Source organism: Oncorhynchus mykiss, chromosome 30, assembly GCF_057628025.1.
Source record: "Oncorhynchus mykiss isolate SJ-2025 chromosome 30, ASM5762802v1, whole genome shotgun sequence".
Lineage (NCBI taxonomy): Eukaryota > Metazoa > Chordata > Actinopteri > Salmoniformes > Salmonidae > Oncorhynchus > Oncorhynchus mykiss.
Genome location: NC_143051.1, coordinates 23,626,486 through 23,645,618, shown reverse-complemented (window position 1 = coordinate 23,645,618; position 19,133 = coordinate 23,626,486). Strand labels below are relative to the sequence as shown.

Sequence of the window (19,133 nt, the reverse complement as noted above, 5' to 3'; positions counted from 1 at the left end):
GTGAAGGACTTCCTACACAGAGCCTGACAGTTATATTCCACTTATATACCCATGGGAGGGAGGTCAGCTTTAATACTACAGATGCTTTGATGGAAGCTACAATCTACTTGTCTGTGTAATTTCTAATCCGCCATATATTTATTATTTGGGGGAATACACACACATACAAAAGTTTTCAGAATGACACAAATATTAATTTCCACAAAGTTTGCTGCTTCAGTGTCTTTAGATATTTTTGTCAGATGTACTATGGAATACTGAAGTATAATTACAAGCATTTCATAAGTGTCAAGTGCTTTTATTGACAATTACATGAAGTTGATGCAAGAGTCAATATTTGCAGTGTTGATCCTTCTTTTTCAAGACCTCTGCAATCTGCCCTGGCATGCTGTCAATTAACTTCTGGGCCACATCCTGACTGACGGCAGCCCATTCTTGCATAATCAATGCTTGAAGTTTGTCAGAATTTGTGGGTTTTTGTTTGTCCACCTGCCTCTTGAGGATTGACCACAAGTTCTCAATGAGATTAAGGTCTAGGGAGTTTCCTGGCCATGGACCCAAAATATTGATGTTTTGTTCCCTGAGCCACTTAGTTATCACTTTTGTCTTATGGCAAGGTGCTCCATCATGCTGGAAAAGGCATTGTTCGTCACCAAACTGTTCCTGGATGTTTGGGAGAAGTTTCTCTCGGAGGATGTGTTGGTACCATTCTTTATTCATGGCTGTGTTCTTAGGCAAAATTGTGAGTGAGCCCACTCCCTTGGCTGAGAAGCAACCCCACACATGAATGGTCTCAGGATGCTTTACTGTTGGCATGACACAGGACTGATGGTAGCACTCACCTCGTCTTCTCCGTACAAGCTTTTTTCCAGATGCCCCAAACAATCGGAAAGTGGATTCATCAGAGAAAATTACTTTACCCCAGTCCTCAGCAGTCCAACCCCTGTACCTTTTGCAGAATATCAGTCTGTCCCTGATGTTTTTCCTGGAGAAAAGTGGCTTCTTTGCTGCCCTTTTTGACACCAGGCCATCCTCCAAAAGTCTTCGCTACACTGTGCGTGCAGCTCTGTACTGGTGATGCCCCGATCCCGCAGTTGATTCAACTTTAGGAGACGGTCCTGGGGCTTGCTGGACTTTCTTGGGCGCCCTGAAGCCTCCTTCACAACAATTGAACCACTCTCCTTGAAGTTCTTGATGATCCGAGAAATGGTTGATTTAGGTGCAATCTTACTGGCAACAATATCCTTGCCTGTGAGGCCCTTTTTGTGCAAAGCAATGATGACGGCATGTGTTTCCTTGCAGGTAACCATGATTGACAGAGGAAGAACAATGATTCCAAGCACCACCCTCCTTTTTAAGCTTCCAGTCTGTTATTTGAACTCAATCAGCATGACAGAGTGATCTCCAACCTCATCAACACTCACACCTGTGTTAATGAGAGAATCACTGACATGATGTCAGCTGGTCCTTTTGTGGCAGGGCTGAAATGCAGTGGAATTTTTTGGGGGAGGGGATTAATTTCATTACATGGCAAAGAGGGACTTTGCAATTAATTGGAATTCATCTGATCACTCTATATAACATTCTGTAGTACATGCAAATTGCCATCATACAAACCGAGACAATTAATATTTGTGTCATTCTCAAAACTTTTGGCCATGACTGTACACACACACACACACACACACACACACACACACACACACACACAGTACCAGTCAAAAGTTTGGACACACCAAATAATTTAAGGGTTTTTCTTTAATTTAACTCTTTCATAATAATAGTGAATACTTCAAAACTATGAAATTACACATATATAATCATGTAGTAACCAAATAAGTATTTAGATTCTTCAAGGTAACCCCCCTTTGCCTTGATGACAGCTTTGCACACTCTTGGCATTCCCTCAACCAGCTTCACCTGGAATGCTTTTCCAAACTTTTCTAACTCATCCCAAACCATCTTAGTTGGGTTGAGGTCGGGTGATTGTGGAGTCCAGGTCATCTGATGCAGCACTCCATCACTCTCCTTCTTGGTCAAATAGCCCTTACAAAAGCCTAGAGGTGTGTAGGGTCATTGTCCTGTTGAAAAACAAATTATAGTCCCACTAAGACTATAAAAAAAAATTATAGTCCCATCTGCAAACCAGATGGGATGGTGCATCGCTGCAGAATGCTGTGGTAGCCATGCTGGTTAAGTGTGCCTTCAATTCTAAATAAATCACATAGTGTCACCAGCAAAGCACCCCCACACCATCACACCTCCTCCTCCACGCTTCACGGTGGGAACCACACATGGGGAGATCATCTCTTCACCTATTCTACGTCTCACAAAGACACAGCGGTTGGAACCAAAAATCTCAAATTTGGACTTATCAGACCAAAGGACAGATTTCCACCAGTCTAATGTCCATTACTCGTGTTTCTTGGCCCAAGAACTTGACTTTCCCAGTTAAATAAAAGGTTAAGTAAAAAATAAATAAAAAAGCAAGTCTCTTCGTCTTATTGGTGTCCTTTAGTAGTGGTTTCTTTGCAGCAATTCGACAATGATGGCCTGATTCACACAGTCTCCTCTGATCAGTTGATGTTGAGATGTGTCTGTTACTTGAACTCTGTGAAGCATTTATTTGGGCTGCAATCTGAGGTGCAGTTAACTCTATTGAACGTATCTTCTGCAGCAGAGGTAACTCTAGGTCTTCCTTTCCTGTGGCGGTCCTCACGAGAGCCAGTTTCATCATAGTGCTCGATGGTCATTGCGACTGCACATGAAGAAACATTCAAAGTTCTTGAAATTTTCCGGATTGACTGACCTTTAAGTCTTATTTGAGCTGTAATCTTGCCATAATATGGACTTGGTATTTTACCAAATAGGGATATCTTCTGTATACCACCTCTAATTCGTCACAACACAACTAATTGGCTCAAACGCATTAAGGAGCAAAGAAATTCCACAAATTAGCTTTTAACAAGGCACACCTGTTAATTAAAATGCATTCCAGGTGACTACCTCATGAATCTGGTTGAGAGAACGCCAAGAGTGTGCAAAGCGATCATCAATGCAAAGGGTGGCTACTTTGAAGAATGTCAAATATAAAATATATTTAGATTTGTTTAACACTTTTTTGGTTACTACATGATTCAATATGTGTTATTTCATAGTTGTGATGTCTTCACTATTATTTGACAATGTAGAAAATAGTAAAAATAAAGAAAAACCCTTGAATGAGTAGGTGTGTCCAAACGTTTGACTGGTGTGTGTGTGTGTGTGTATGTGTCTATTTATATTTCATCTGTGCTCAAAAAATAAAGGGAACACTAAAATAACACATCCTAGATCTGAATGAATGAAATATTCTTATTAAATAGTTTTTTCTTTACATAGTTGAATGTGCTGACAACAAAATCGCACAAAAATGATCAATGGAAATCAAATTTATCAACCTATGGAGGTCTGGATTTGGAGTCACACTCAAAATTAAAGTGGAAAACCACACTACAGGCTGATCCAACTTTGATGTAATATCCTTAAAACAAGTCAAAATGAGGCTCAGTAGTGTGTGTGGCCTCCACGTGCCTGTATGACCTCCCTACAACGCCTGGGCATGCACCTGATGAGGTGGCGGATGGTCTCCTGAGGGATCTCCTCCCAGACCTGGACTAAAACATCCGCCAACTCTTGGACAGTCTGTGGTGCAACGTGGCGTTGGTGGATGGAGCGAGACATGATGTCCCAGATGTGCTCAATTGGATTCAGGTCTGGGGAACGGGCGGGCCTGTCCATAGCATCAATGCCTTCCTCTTGCAGGAACTGCTGACACACTCCAGCCACATGTGGTCTAGCATTGTCTTGCATTAGGAGGAACCCAGGGCCAACCGCACCAGCATATGGTCTCACAAGGGGTCTGAGGATCTCATCTCGGTACCTAATGGCAGTCAGGCTACCTCTGGCGAGCACATGGAGGCCCCCCAAAGAAATGCCACCCCACACCATGACTGACACTCAGCCAAACCGGTCATGCTGGAGGATGTTGCAGGCAGCAGAACGTTCTCCACGGCGTCTCCAGACTGTCACGTCTGTCACATGCTCAGTGTGAACCTGCTTTCATCTGTGAAGAGCACAGGGCGCCAGTGGCGAATTTGCCAATCTTGGTGTTCTCTGGCAGATGCCAAACGTCCTGCACGGTGTTGGGCTGTAAGCACAACCCCCACCTGTGGACGTCGGCCCTCTGACCGTTAGAACAAACACATGCACATTTGTGGCCTGCTGGAGGTCATTTTGCAGGGCTTTGGCAATGCTCCTCCTGCTCCTCCTTGCAGAAAGGCGGAGGTAGCGGTCCTGCTGCTGGGTTGTTGCCCTCCTACGGCCTCCTCCACGTCTCCTGATATACTGGCCTGTCTCCTGGTAGCGCCTCCATGCACTGGACACTACGCTGACAGACACAGCAAACCTTCTTGCCACAGCTCGCATTGATGTGCCATCCTGGATGAGCTGCACTACCTGAGCCACTTGTGTGAGTTGTAGACTCCGTCTCATGCTACCACTAGAGTGAAAGCACCGCCAGCATTCAAAAGTGACCAAAACATCAGCCAGGAAGCATATGAACTGAGAAGTGGTCTGTGGTTATCACCTGCAGAACCACTCCTTTACTGGGGGTGTCTTGCTAATTGCCTAGAATTCCCACCTGTTGTCTATTCCATTTGTACAACAGCATGTGAAATTTATTGTTTAAGTGTTCCCTTTATTTTTTTTGAGCAGTACATATATATATATATATATATATATATATATATATATATATATATATATATATATATATATATATATATATATATATATATATATATATATATATATATATATATATATATATATATATATTACACACACAAATCTGTAAATATATTTTCCTTTACTATTATCCCCTAACCCTACCACCCCTTCCCTAATTGGAGTAAACTAATGGACAACACCAGTTAGGCTTCTACTTCCAGCTGATACATATACAATGTATTTTACAAAGTTATTATTTTTTTAAATTTTTTATTATCCCATCTTTCCTCAACCCCTCCATCTCTGAAGACCATTTCTATTTTGTCATATATTTTTAACTGTGCTGTTTCACAAAAGTTCTGAACCTATATACATTTTATGGACACTTTTATTTTCCATATACTCTGTCTTTTCAACACTCATTGAATCATTACATCTCAGAACCATCAGTTCCGGCCCACACTATATAGCATTTTTAAGGAAGCTTGGTCTTTGCTTCTTGTAATATAATCTACTGACAATATCTCACATTTTCAGGCCTATATCTCCAAAACGAATCATTCCAGACCAAAACCATGCTGCATTTTCAAAAGGTTTGGTAATCATTGCTTCTTCTTCTAGAATCTTCTGTGTGACAGTGTGTGTAATGGGGTGGTGATGAAGCATGGCCCTGCTCTAACACCCCTCCATGATTACACAGGAACATCCTGTATGAACATATGCCATTAGTCTAGTGAGAATGATGATGAGAATTAAGTTACTACATCTAGTTACCACTGGGTCTTCTGCTCCGTTAACTTCTCTAATCCTGCATGGTGCTGTGAAATGATTCATGGCTGTTAAAGATGCAATGATGTACTTAATTAAAAGATTGATTTAGCTCAGAGTCATACAAACTGCCCCCAGTTAATATTTCCTCACCTGAGCAGAGACTCTGATTAGGTATGCTGAGTAGGTACGCTGTGTGTGTACGTGTGTGTGTGCACATTTTACCTTATATCTTATTTTAATAACGTTTTATGTTAGTCTGCATTGCACTGAATTCTGCATTGGATTTGTGTTGATCTTTCCCTGGCCTTTCATAGATTACCTTAATGGAGTCAACAAGTATAGAGAGCAAATAGTTAAACAAACTCATACTCTGGGCCCCACCCACACTAACGCCGCAGGCAGGAGAAGTGGCTTCGAAGAGAGCGAGGAAGGGCGAGATGGAGGTAGGGAGGGCTGAAGTGAAGGAGCCAACTGGCAGTGGTTCTACCATCTAGCAGTTAGCATTTATAATGATAAGTGTTCCATCTGCTGAGTGGTGGAGGAGGAGCCAAAGTCGACAGATGGAATTGTTTTCACAATCTGTTTAAATATGTAGTCTTCCTTTTTAAGAAACACACAACCCCGCTCTGTCACTTGCTTGCTTGCTAGCGTCAAGAACAACAAGGAGATGTTAGATTTCCCCCTTTGTTAATATTCAAACTTCATTTTACATGAATCACTCATCCCAATCCTCTGTAGATTGGAAGAAGTTCAGGCGGACCTGAACCAACGAGCCAGCGGGGGTGTTTGGGACTGAACACCAGAGGAAGTATGTGTTTGGATCCACCCCCTCTAGTTTCCTGGCATGTCTACTAGCAATCCTGTTTAGTACAGCAGCGTGACCTAGTCCTGTGAGTCCGGCCTGGTATATCTGTTGGGATCTGTTAATCTGGCCTGGTATATCTGTTGGGCTCTGTTATTCTGGCCTGGTATATCTTTTGGGCTCTGTTAGTCTGGCCTGGTATATCTGTTGGGATCTGTTAATCTGGCCTGGTATATCTGTTGGGCTCTGTTAGTCTGGCTTTGTACATCTGTTGGGATCTGTTAATCTGGCCTGGTATATCTGTTGGGCTCTGTTAATCTGGCCTGGTATATCTGTTGGGATCTGTTAATCTGGCCTGGTATATCTGTTGGGCTCCGTTAGTCTGGCCTTGTATATCTGTTGGGATCTGTTATTCTGGCCTGGCATATCTGTTGGGCTGGGAAAAAAAAGAAGAAAGCTCAGCTCCTGGTTACGGGACAGACAGAGAGGGGCTGGATTACAGACGTCACTGGGGTCGGACGTACAGAATATGTAGCTCAGTTTTAGCTTTAGGTTTTAGTTTCGAGGGCAATCAAAGTCTTGTAGAACACTGACGACCCGGGGTCGAGCCAAGTTATTCACATATACTCTGTTTCTACTGCTCTGGTTGGATCCGCCATTAGTCCTGTGAGTCTGGCCTGGTATATCTGGTGACGGGTCAGACGGGACAAAGAAGGACTAGACTACAAACGTCATCGAGGCTGGACTCATACCTATGATGGAGTACTTTAACCCCCGGTATAGGTTGACGGATTACTGTCTGTTTCTCCAAACCTGGGAGATACATTCGGGATTATACAGTAGATGGCAGGACAATTCAAAAGGCTACCCCAGAAATATCAACACAATTGACCCCAAAACTAGCAAAGTGGAGGCCTGCAAAACCCATTTTGCAGTATGAAGGAAGTTAGAGGTAGTTTCGCGAGCCAATGCTAATGTTGATTTTTCTAAATGAATAAAAATTAAAAGCTGAAATGTCTTGAGTCAATAAGTATTCAAGCCTTTTGTTATTGCAAGCCTAATTACCTTAAGGAGTAAAAATGTGCTTAACAAGTCAGATCATTTGCATGGACTAACTGTGTGTGGAATAATGGTGTTTAACATTTTTGAACGACTACCCCATCTCTGTACCTCACACATACATAAGTCGAGCAGTGAATTTCAAACACAGATTCAATGCCTCGCAAAGAATGGCACCTATTGGTAGATGGGTAAAAAATGTTTGAATATCCCTTTGAACATGGTGAAGTTATTAGTTACACTTTGGATGGTGTATCTGTACAATACATCCAATCACTACAAAGATACAGGCGTCCTTCCTAACTCAGTTGACGGAGAGGAAGGAATCCGCTCAGGGATTTCACCATGAAGCCAATGATGATTTTAAACCAGTTACAGATTTAAACGGCTGTGATAGGAGAAAACTGAGGATGGCTCAACATTGTAGTTACTCCACAATACTAACCTAAATGACAGACTGAAAAGGAAGCCTGTACAGAATAAAAATATTCCAAGGTAATAAAGTTATACTGCAAGATATGTGGCAAAGAAATGTACTTTTTGTCCTGAAAAAGCATTATGTTTGAGGCAAATCCAACACAACAAATCACCAAGTACCTTGTTTTGGGTGTGCTTGCAATCGGCAAGGAATAGGGAGTATTTTAGGATGAAAAGAAAAAGAATCTAGCTAAGCCCAGGCAAAGTCCTGGAGGAAAACCTGGTTCAGTCTGCTTTCCAACAGACACTGGGAGACAAATCCACAGCAGGACAATAACCTAAAATGCAAGCCCGAAATATACACTAAAGTTACTTACCAAGAAGACATTGAATGTTCCTGAGTGGCCTAATTACAGTTTTGACTTGAATCAGCTTGAAAATCTATGGCAATACTTGAAAATTGATGTTTAGCAATGATCAACAACCAACTTGACAGAGCTTGAAGAACTTGAAAAAGAATGATGGGCAAATGTCGTACAGTCCAGGTTTGCAAAGCTCTATAAGACTCACAACTGCAATCGCTGCCAAATGTCATTCTAACATGTATTGACTCAGTGGGTTGAATACATATCCAATCCACATATATCAGTGTTTTATATTCCAATAATACATTTAAAATGTTGAATTTTTCTTTCACTTTGACAGTTTTTTGTGTATAATGCTGACAGAAAATTACAATAAAATCAATTTTAATCCCACTTTGTAACGCAACACGTGGGAAAAGTCAAGTTTCTGAAGGCACTGTACATAATAAATAAAAAGTGTGTTAATACACACCGTGCCCCTCACATCTCGTTTCTTGGGCTCCGGGGACATCTCCTGAGGGATGAATTTGATTGGTCCTTTAATCTGTCTCCGAGACCTCTTGGTACCGTCGGGCAGCGTCTCCATGGCGATGTCAGCATCATCGCTACTGGCCTGGTCACACTCTGAACATTGCCTGAGAAGAGGGAGGTAGAAGTAGAGTGGCAGAGGTAGAGAGAGGGATGATCTTTCACGGTCCAGACAGTGTCCTCTCCTCTATGCAGGCATGGAAAACCGGTTTCAGATACCATTCTCTCTTACTATCAATGTCTGACAAACAGGATCTAGATGTTGCTGATTATGTTGGAGAAAACAAACAAAACACTAAGGCTTTGGTCTGTAATGTCTGTCTTTGTTGAAATCTATGAAAATAATATTTGCTTGGTTCGAAAAAAAAGATGTTGTTTTCCCAAAGTATTGAAATGTGAGCCTGGAGGTCTGCCCCTGGATTTGAGGACAGGGGTTTATGCTGACCCAGGCAAAGCATACGACTGTGACATACGTTTCTGCCAGTCTTACAAATTAGATAACATCAGTATTATAGGTTAAGGCAAAGCGAACTTGTGGATCGGATCCTCTGTGTTTCTAGTTCCTACTGAGAAGCCCTGTCTGCACCTTTCTTTCTGCCTCTTTTGTGGGGTGTAGATCGTGGTAATTATGACTTGGCCTCGGCTCCACAAAATTATATCCATCCAAACACTTTGTAATTTCTGCCCTCCGGAGCAGAACGCAGCCGTGCTCTCTAATTCATGGTTTAAATGATTTACTCCCAGTCACATGCATGGACAACGTGCAGGTTGAGGTGCCACAAAAACAAACAACACACATATCTTAAATGTGCGCACACCCACGTACAGACCCACACAATTGCACACGCACAAATCCCCCATCCTCCTTAACTTAGAATAGGAAGTAAAAAGGGAGATGACTAACTGTGGAAGTAACTCACTAAGTGACAGAGACGGAATACTACTGAAACTATTGAGACAGATACACAAAAGAGCTCATCTATTTATCTATCCAGATAAGGACATCTACCTCTTCTGTGTGAAGTGGGACATTTCCACCATCTCTGCATTCTCCATCTGATAAATCTACTGCCATTGAGTATTCTGAAATGTCACACTTATTACAAATAAATCAATTGTGGACACTAATGTATCTTCTACTCCAAGTCATTATAAAACGGTTTGTTTGGATCCTCGATGCTGATTGGATGATATGACGTGTTAATCTCATAATTCAACTGTCCCGCAGTCCAGGCAGGAAATTCAGTCAAAATATCCCTTGGGCAAAAAAGTGTCTACACACTATTTTTCCATGCTACTATTTGATATTTGCAACAGATACCTGTCTGCCTTTACAACCTGTGCAACAATGTATCATTTTACAAATGCTATCTCTCCCATGCCAGTAGGCTAGGTAGCCCAAGAATGAAGCCAACTAATTCACCATGGAAACTGAACACTCAAGAATTCCATTCATTTATTAACCAGCGCAGTGCGGCCTATTGGATATTCATTAAATCATTACTTATTGAGGTTCTCATCATCATTGAATCTCTGCTAGCTAGCTACATGCCAATGATTTGGTTAGCATAGCAATGTCCAAAGAATAGAATGATTAGAATTAACAACTGCGTCAAAACATAAGAAAATAACTAACGACCAGCCCGCTGTTAAAATGTTTTTAATGAAAACATTCTATTAATATTTGTATAAATATGTTGGCAACTGTTTTATAAAAGCAATAAGGCCCTCAAACCCGGCGTATATCGTATGATAACTCCTGACTACGGGCTGTTCCCGGCCATTGGCTTCGTCTCGGGTCTAAGAACATGAGTTATCTTAGTCATGAGCTATCACACAATAATCCCCGGGTTTGATGTCTTATTGCTTTAATAACATGTTTTTATACAATGTTATAACAATGTCATAACCGATTTGTGTGTACTATGGACAGCACTTGGTCCAACTTTTGGTTTTGTAAACTCTTGTACCATCGAGTGCTCTGGCACCCATTCACCATTCACTCCCAATCTACCTCCCCAGTCCCTCCCTTTCTTCCTCATCTACTTCGCTCTTTCTTCCCCATCTACCACACTCTCAGTCCCTCGCTCTTTCTTTCTTAACTCTCTCTTTCTAATCTCTCGCTTCCTTTCCCATCTCCCCCTCATCATCTCTCTCTTATCACTCTCATCTCTTTCATCTTCCTCTTTCCAATCTCTCTCCCATCCCTCTCTCTCTTTTTCTTTCCATCTCTCTCTCTCTCTTTCCCATCTCCCTCTTTCTTTCCCACTTTCCCATCTCTCTCTCTCGCTCTTTCCCATCTCTCTCTCTCTCTCGCTCTTTCCCATCTCTCCCTCTTTCTTTCCCACTTTCCCATCTCTCTCTCTCGCTCTTTCTTTCCCATCTCTCTCTGCTCTTTCTTTCACATCTCTCTCTTTCTTTCCCATCTCATCTCTCTTTCTTTCTTTCCCATCTCTCTCTTTTTTTCCCATCTCTCTTTCTTTCCCATCTCTCTCTCTCTTTCTTTCCCATCTCTCTTTCTTTCCCATCTCTCTCTCTTTCCCATCGCTCTCTCTCTCTTTCTTTCCCATCTCATCTCTCTCTTTCCCATCTCTTTCTTTCCCATCTCTCTCTTTCTTTCTTTCCCATCTCTCTCTCTTTCTTTCCCATCTGTCTCTCTTTCTTTCCCATCTCATCTCTCTCTTTCTTTCTTTCCCATCTCTCTTTCCCATCTCTCTTTCTTTCCCATCTCATCTCTCTTTCTTTCCCATCTCTCTCTCTGCTCTTTCTTTCTTTCCAATCTCTCTTTCTTTCCCATCTCTCTTTCTTTCCCATCTCATCTCTCTCTTTCTTTCCCATCTCTTTCTTTCCCATCTCTCTCTCTCATTCTTTCTTTCTCACCTCTCTCTCTCTTCCCTATCTGTCTTTCTATCTTATCTATTTTTCTTTCTTCCCTCTATTTCTTTCCCATCAATTTCTCTCTCATCTCTCTCTATTATCTCGCTCTCGATCATCTGTCTCTCTCTCTCTCGCATCTGTCTCTCTCTCTTTCCCATCTGTCTCAGCTCTCTCTTTCCCATCTGTCTCATCTCTCTCTTTCTGTGTTTGTCTGTCTGTGTGCGTCTGTCTATCGGCGTCTGTCTGTGGGCGTCTGTCTGTCTGTCTCTGTGTCTGTCAAACTGCGTCTATCTGTCTGTCTATCTATCTGCGTCTGTCTGTCTGTCTGTCTGTCTGTCTGTCTGTCTGCATCTGTCTGTCTTTCCGCCCGTCCGCGTCCGCCCGTCTTTCCGTCTGTCCGCCCATCTTTCCGTCCGTCTGCCCATCTTTCCGTCCACCCGTCTTTCTGTCCGTCCCCATCTGCCCATCTTTCCGTCCGCCCGTCTTTCCGTCTGTCCGCCCGTCTTTCCGTCCGTCCGCCCGTCTTTCCGTCCGTCCGCATCTGCCCATCTTTCCGTCCACCCGTCTTTCCGTCCGTCCGCATCTGCCCATCTTTCCGTCCGCCCGTCCTTTCCGTCCGTCCGCCCGTCTTTCCGTCCGTCCGCCCGTCTTTCCGTCTGCCCGTCCTTTCCGTCCGTCCGCCAGTCTTTCCGTCCGTCCGCCCGTCCGCGTCCGCCCGTCTTTCCGTCCGTCCGCGTCCGCCCGTCTTTCCGTCCGCCCGCGTCCGCCCGTCTTTCCGTCCGCCCGCGTCCACCCGTCTTTCCATCTTTCCGCCCGCCCGTCTTTCCATCCGCCCGTCCTTTCAGTCCGCCCGTCCTTTCCGTCCGAGTTCGCCCGTCTTTCCATCCGCCCGTCTTTCCGTCCGCCCGCGTCCACCCGTCTTTCCGTCCGTCGCATCTGCCCATCTTTCCGCCCGCCCGTCTTTCTGTCCGCCCGTCCTTTCCGTCCGTCCGTCTTTCCGTCCGCCCGTCTTCCTGTCCGTCCGCGTCCGCCCGTCTTTCCGTCCGTCCGCCCGTCTTTCCGTCCGTCCGCCCGTCTTTCCGTCCGCCCGCCCGTCTTTCCGTCCGCCCGCCCGTCTTTCCGTCCGCCCGTGTCCACCCGTCTTTCCGTCCGTCCGCCCGTCTTTCCGTCCGTCCGCCCGTATTTCCGTCCGTCCACCCGTATTTCCGTCCGTCCGCCCGTCTTTCCGTCCGTCCGCCCGCCCGTCTTTCCGTCCGTCCGCCCGTCTTTCCGTCCGTCCGCATCTGCCCATCTTTCCGTCCGCCCGTCCTTTCCGTCCATCCGCCCGTCCTTTCCGTCCGTCCGTCCACCCGTCTTTCTGTCCGTCTTTCCGTCCGTCCGCCCGTCTTTCCGTCCGTCCGCCCGTCTTTCCGTCCGTCCGCCCGTCTTTCCGCGTCCGCCCGCCCTTCCGCGTCCGCCCGCCCGTCTTTCCGCGTCCGCCCGTCTTTCCGCATCCGCTCGTCTTTCCGGCCGTCCGCTCGTCTTTCCGGCCGTCCGCATCTGCCAAACTTTCCGTCCGCCCGTCCTTTCCGTCCGTCCGCCCGTCTTTCCGTCCGTCCGCGTCAGCCCGTCTTTCCGTCCGTCCGCGTCAGCCCGTCTTTCCGTCCGTCCGCGTCCCCCCTATTTCCGTCCGCCCGCCCGCCCGCCTTTCCGTCCGTCCGCCCGCCCGCCTTTCCGTCCGTCCGCCCGCCCGCCCGCCCGCCTTTCCGTCCATCCTCCCGCCCGCCCGCCCGCCCGCCTTTCCCATCTCTCTCTCTCTTTCTTTCCCATCTCTCTCTCTTTCTTTCCCATCTCTCTCTCTTTCTTTCCCATCTCATCTCTCTCTTTCTTTCTTTCCCATCTCTCTTTCTTTCCCATCTCATCTCTCTTTCTTTCCCATCTCTCTCTCTGCTCTTTCTTTCCCATCTCTCTCTCTCATTCTTTCTTTCTCACCTCTCTCTCTCTTCCCTATCTGTCTTTCTATCTTATCTATTTTTCTTTCTTCCCTCTATTTCTTTCCCATCAATTTCTCTCTCATCTCTCTCTATTATCTCGATCTCGATCATCTGTCTCTCTCTCTCTCGCATCTGTCTCTCTCTCTTTCCCATCTGTCTCATCTCTCTCTTTCCCATCTGTCTCATCTCTCTCTTTCTGTGTTTGTCTGTCTGTGTGCGTCTGTCTATCGGCGTCTGTCTGTGGGCGTCTGTCTGTCTCTGTGTCTGTCAAACTGCGTCTATCTGTCTGTCTATCTATCTGCGTCTGTCTGTCTGTCTGTCTGTCTGTCTGTCTGTCTGTCTGTCTGTCTGTCTATCTGCATCTGTCTGTCTTTCCGCCCGTCCGCGTCCGCCCGTCTTTCCGTCTGTCCGCCCATCTTTCCGTCCGTCTGCCCATCTTTCCGTCCACCCGTCTTTCTGTCCGTCCGCATCTGCCCATCTTTCCGTCCGCCCGTCTTTCCGTCCGTCCGCCCGTCTTTCCGTCCGTCCGCATCTGCCCATCTTTCCGTCCACCCGTCTTTCCATCCGTCCGCATCTGCCCATCTTTCCGTTCGCCCGTCCTTTCCGTCCGTCCGTCTTTCCGTCCGTCCGCCCGTCTTTCCGTCTGGCCGTCCTTTCCGTCCGTCCGCCCGTCTTTCCGTCCGCCCGTCCGTCCGCGTCCGTCCGTCTTTCCGTCCGCCCGCGTCCGCCCGTCTTTCCGTCCGCCCGCGTCCACCCGTCTTTCCATCTTTCCGCCCGTCCTTTCAGTCCGCCCGTCCTTTCCGTCCGAGTTCGCCCGTCTTTCCATCCGCCCGTCCGCCCGTCTTTCCGTCCGCCCGCGTCCGCCCGTCTTTCCGTCCGTCGCATCTGCCCATCTTTCCGCCCGCCCGTCTTTCTGTCCGCCCGTCCTTTCCGTCCGTCCGTCTTTCCGTCCGCCCGTCTTCCTGTCCGTCCGCGTCCGCCCGTCTTTCCGTCCGTCCGCCCGTCTTTCCGTCCGTCCGCCCGTCTTTCCGTCCGCCCGCCCGTCTTTCCGTCTTTCCGTCCGTCTTTCCGTCCGTCCGCCCGTCCGCCCGTCTTTCCGTCCGTCCGCCCGCCCGTCTTTCCGTCCGTCCGTCTTTCCGTCCGTCCGCCCGCCCGTCTTTCCGTCCGTCCGCCCGCCCGTCTTTCCGTCCGTCCGCCCGTCTTTCCGTCCGTCCGCCCGTCTTTCCGTCCGTCCGCATCTGCCCATCTTTCCGTCCGCCCGTCCTTTCCGTCCATCCGCCCGTCCTTTCCGTCCGTCCGTCCGCCCGTCTTTCTGTCCGTCTTTCCTTCCGTCCGCCCGTCTTTCCGTCCGTCCGCCCGTCTTTCCGTCCGTCCGCCCGTCTTTCCGTCCGTCCGCCCGTCTTTCCGTCCGTCCGCCCGTCTTTCCGTCCGTCCGCCCGTCTTTCCGTCCGTCCGCCCGTCTTTCCGCGTCCGCCCGCCCGTCTTTCCGCGTCCGCCCGTCTTTCCGCATCCGCTCGTCTTTCCGGCCGTCCGCTCGTCTTTCCGTCCGTCCGCTCGTCTTTCCGTCCGTCCGCATCTGCCAAACTTTCTGTCCGCCCGTCCTGTCTTTCCGTCCGCCCGCCCGCCTGTCTTTCCGTCCGCCCGCCCGCCTGTCTTTCCGTCCGCCCGCCCGCCTGTCTTTCCGTCCGCCCGACCGCCTGTCTTTCCGTCCGCCCGCCCGTCCGCCTGTCTTTCCGTCCGCCCGTCCGTCCGCCCGCCTGTCTTTCCGTCCGCCTGTCTGCCCGCCCGCCTGTTTTTCCGTCCGCCCGCCCGCCTGTCTTTCCGTCCGCCTGTCTTTCCGTCTGCCCGTCTTTCCGTCCGCCCGTCTTTCCGTCTTTCCGCCCGCCCGTCTTTCCGTCCGCCTGCCTGTCTTTCCGTCCGCCCGCCTGTCTTTCCGTCCGCCCGCCTGTCTTTCCGTCCGCCCGCCTGTCTTTCCGTCCGCCCGCCTGTCTTTCCGCCCGCCCGCCTGTCTTTCCGCCCGCCCGCCTGTCTTTCCGCCCGCCCGCCTGTCTTTCCGCCCGCCCGCCTGTCTTTCCGCCCGTCCGCCTGTCTTTCCGCCCGTCCGCCTGTCTTTCCGCCCGTCCGCCTGTCTTTCCGCCCGTCAGCGTCCGCCCGTCTTTCCGTCCGTCCGTGTCCGCCCGTCTTTCCGTCCGTCCGCGTCCGCCGTCTTTCCGTCCGTCCGCGTCCGCCCGTCTTTCCGTCCGTCCGCGTCCGCCCGTCTTTCCGTCCGTCCGCGTCCGCCCGCGTCCACCCTTCTTCCTGTCCGAATCGCCTGCCCGTCTTCCTGCATCCGCCCGTCTTTCCGTCCGCCCGTCTTTCCGCGTCCGCTCGTCTTTCAGTCTGTCCACATCTGCCCGTCTTTCCGTCCCCGTCTTTCCGTCCGCCCGTCTTTCCGCGTCCGCTCGTCTTTCAGTCTGTCCACATCTGCCCGTCTTTCCGTCCCCGTCTTTCCGTCCGTCTGCCTGCCTGTCTTTCCGCCCGTCTGCCTGTCTTTCCGCCCGTCTGCCTGTCTTTCTGTCCGTCCTCGTCTTCCCTTCTTTCCGTCCGTCCGCCCGCTCTATCTGTCCGTCCGTCCGCTCCGTCCGTGTCTGTCCATCTGTCCGTCTGCCTGTCAGCCAGTCTTTCCACGTCTGCCCGTATGTCCGTCCATCCGTCCCCCCGTGTCTTTCTGTCCACCCGCGTCTGCCCATCCACCTGGGTCCGCCTGTCTTTTCGTGCGTCCGTCCGTCTTTCCGCGTCCGCCCGCCTTTCCGCGTCTGCCCGTCTTTCCGTCCGTCCACCCGCGTCTGTCTGTCCGCACAGCCACTTGCGTCCGCCCGCTTCCGTCTGTCCGTCTGCCTGCACGTGCGTCTGTCTGCATGCGCATCCATCCGCGTCTGCCTCTTTCCGCGTGCGCCCGTCCACTCTGTCCGTCCGTCCGTCCGCCTTTCTTTCCGCGTCTGCCCATTTCCGCGTGCGCCCGTCCACTCTGTCCGTCCGTGTTTGTCCGTCCGCCTTTCTTTCCGCGTCTGCCCGTCTTTCCGTCCTTCCGCTCGTCTTTCCATCCGCCTGTGTCCGCCTGCGGGCGCGTCTGTCCGCCTGCATCTGTCCGCCTGCGCGTGCGACTGTCCGTCTGTCCGCCTGCGTCTGTCCGCCTGCGCGTGGGTCTGTCCGCCTGCATCTCTCTGCGTCTGTCCGCCTGCGTCTGTCCGCCTGTGCGTGCGTCTGTCCGCCTGCGTCTGTCCATCCGCCTGTCTGTCCGTCTGAGTCTGTCTGCGTGTGCGTCTGCGCGCCTGCGTGTACGCGTCTGTCTGTCCGCCTGCGTGTGCGCGTCTGTCTGTCCGCCTGCGTGTGCGCGTCTGTCTGTCCGCCTGCGTGTGCGCGTCTGTCTGTCCGCCTGCGTGTGCGCGTCTGTCTGTCCGCCTGCGTGTGCGCGTCTGTCTGTCCGCCTGCGTGTGCGCGTCTGTCTGTCCGCCTGCGTGTGCGCGTCTGTCTGTCCGCCTGCGTGTGCGCGTCTGTCTGTCCGCCTGCGTGTGCGCGTCTGTCTGTCCGCCTGCGTGTGCGCGTCTGTCTGTCCGCCTGCGTGTGCGCGTCTGTCTGTCCGCCTGCGTGTGCGCGTCTGTCTGTCCGCCTGCGTGTGCGCGTCTGTCTGTCCGCCTGCGTGTGCGCGTCTGTCTGTCCGCCTGCGTGTGCGCGTCTGTCTGTCCGCCTGCGTGCGCGCGTCTGTGTCTGCCCGTCTGTGTCTGTGCGTCTGCCCGTCTGTGTCTGTGCGTCTGCCCGTCTGTGTCTGTGCGTCTGCCCGTCTGTGTCTGTGCGTCTGCCCGTCTGTGTCTGTGCGTCTGCCCGTCTGTGTGTCTGCCCGTCTGTGCGTCTGCCCGTCTGTGTCTGCGCGTCTGCCCGTCTGTGTCTGTGCGTCTGCCCGTCTGTGTCTGTGCGTCTGTCTCCCTGCCTCTCTCACCAGTAGCTGTTCTTGGTCTTCTTGGGCATGCGTGTCAGCGGAGGCTCCAGACAGCCCAGGTGGTAGTAGAGCTTGCAAGTGTCACACATCAGCAGGAGATGCTGGTCTTGGTTCTTCTTACAGATCCCACAGCTAAACAGGAACACACACACGCATACATACACATACATACATACATACATCAGCATATAAGGCCTTGTGCTTGTATGTAATGCCTGTTTGAATGTTTGTTTGTTTACCTGTAGAGGACAGCTGGTAGGTTGGAGGACTTCCCAGGAACTCCTCCCTCCTTCTTGCTGGGCTTCCTCTCTTTAGGGGCTTTCAGGACCGGCGGGGAGTTCAGTTTCTGTCACAGAGAGACACACATAAGACAACTGTAGGTGTACTAGAGACCTCAGAGAGAAGCAGTGAAGGACAGACAGGGCAAAGGTGTCCACAGAGAGGAGGGAGAGAGAGGACAGAGAAAGAGGGGAGAGGAAGGGGGGGGTGAAGAGAGAGTGTGTGTGTCTGTGGGGAGGGGGGGCCTGTTGTTGGTCAGTAGACAGACTGTCTGTCTGTCTGTCTGTCTGTCTGTGGTGGATGTGTGTTTATTTCTCCACTGCATCTTGTTGGCTACATGTTGGCTGCTGTCTGTCGCAGGTTAATTAGAAAACCGATCTGCTAGGGAGAGACTGGGGAGCCACTAAACAGACAGGCTCCTCACTGGGGCAGCTCTAATCTGAGCACGGCTCCCAGGGACCGGTCCTGTGGGGGTGCCAGGGCCACAGGACCCTAGGGTGTGTGTGATCTACTAATTGTGGACCACAGTCCCCTTCTGCATTAGCTCAGTGAGTAGAAAACCCCTCAGAGAGATGTGTGTGTGAAGGTATATTCTAAAATAAGAATCAGAGACAGGCAGGACCAGCCCAACCTCAGGCCATCTGGCTGGTTCATACTGGGTGCGAGACAGGCTCTGAGGCCGTGGGGGACCGAGTGGCTGGCACTGGCGCGCACACACACACACACACACACACACCACACACACACACACACACACACGGCACCCTGGGAAGGGTCACCTGACTGGCACGCCTTTCAGGAAGATTCTCGGTGTATGACACAGACGTGCACAGCATTTCAAACGAGATGCTTTACCTCAGTGCCAAACTGAACACTGCCAGGAAATGCTAAAAACACTGTGACCGGGTCCTTTGAAGCTTCACAATGTCTAGCGAAAAATGCTTCCTCTCCCTGAGAAGTCCCCCACAACGACAACACTGACTCAGTGTATAGGATGAGGGATGGGTCTGCGGCCGGGTAACATCAATCATTTCTGGTAATGTACGGGATGGGCAGAGGGATGACAAATAGGAAATGAAAAGGTATCAGATAGATGACACAAAGCAACGCGGGGACGTGACTGATGTCGCCACTTAAACCTTTCCACGTTTCTAATTACGTGATTTATGGAGGTCGTTGCAGATCGACGTCGTTCATTCAGTCGTTCTTTCCCTCCAGCCTTTCTTTCCTCCCATCCTCTAGCTATATCACACCATCCATTTATCTGTAAGGCAGCCCCCGTCGCCAGGCAGACTTTTAAATCAGCATCATGCATT

At 49.7% G+C, this 19,133-nt stretch overlaps 1 protein-coding gene across 10 annotated transcripts in view; it reads right to left on the bottom strand.

Annotated features, from left to right (window-relative positions):
• LOC110488131 (PHD finger protein 14) overlaps positions 1 to 19,133 on the bottom strand; it is a 125,037-nt gene that overhangs the window by 75,274 nt on the left and 30,630 nt on the right. For 5 of the 10 annotated variants that reach the window (XM_036971653.2, XM_090227846.1, XM_090227849.1 and 2 more), the window contains exons 14-16: positions 17,778 to 17,884; positions 17,539 to 17,670; positions 8,657 to 8,819 (exon numbers count right to left, since the gene is read on the bottom strand). In XM_036971653.2, the coding sequence (XP_036827548.1) occupies positions 8,657 to 8,819; positions 17,539 to 17,670; positions 17,778 to 17,884 (402 nt within the window). The remainder of the gene's footprint in view (positions 1 to 8,656; positions 8,820 to 17,538; positions 17,671 to 17,777; positions 17,885 to 19,133) is intronic. The other 5 variants (XM_090227848.1, XM_090227850.1, XM_090227847.1 and 2 more) reach the window with 1 other exon arrangement.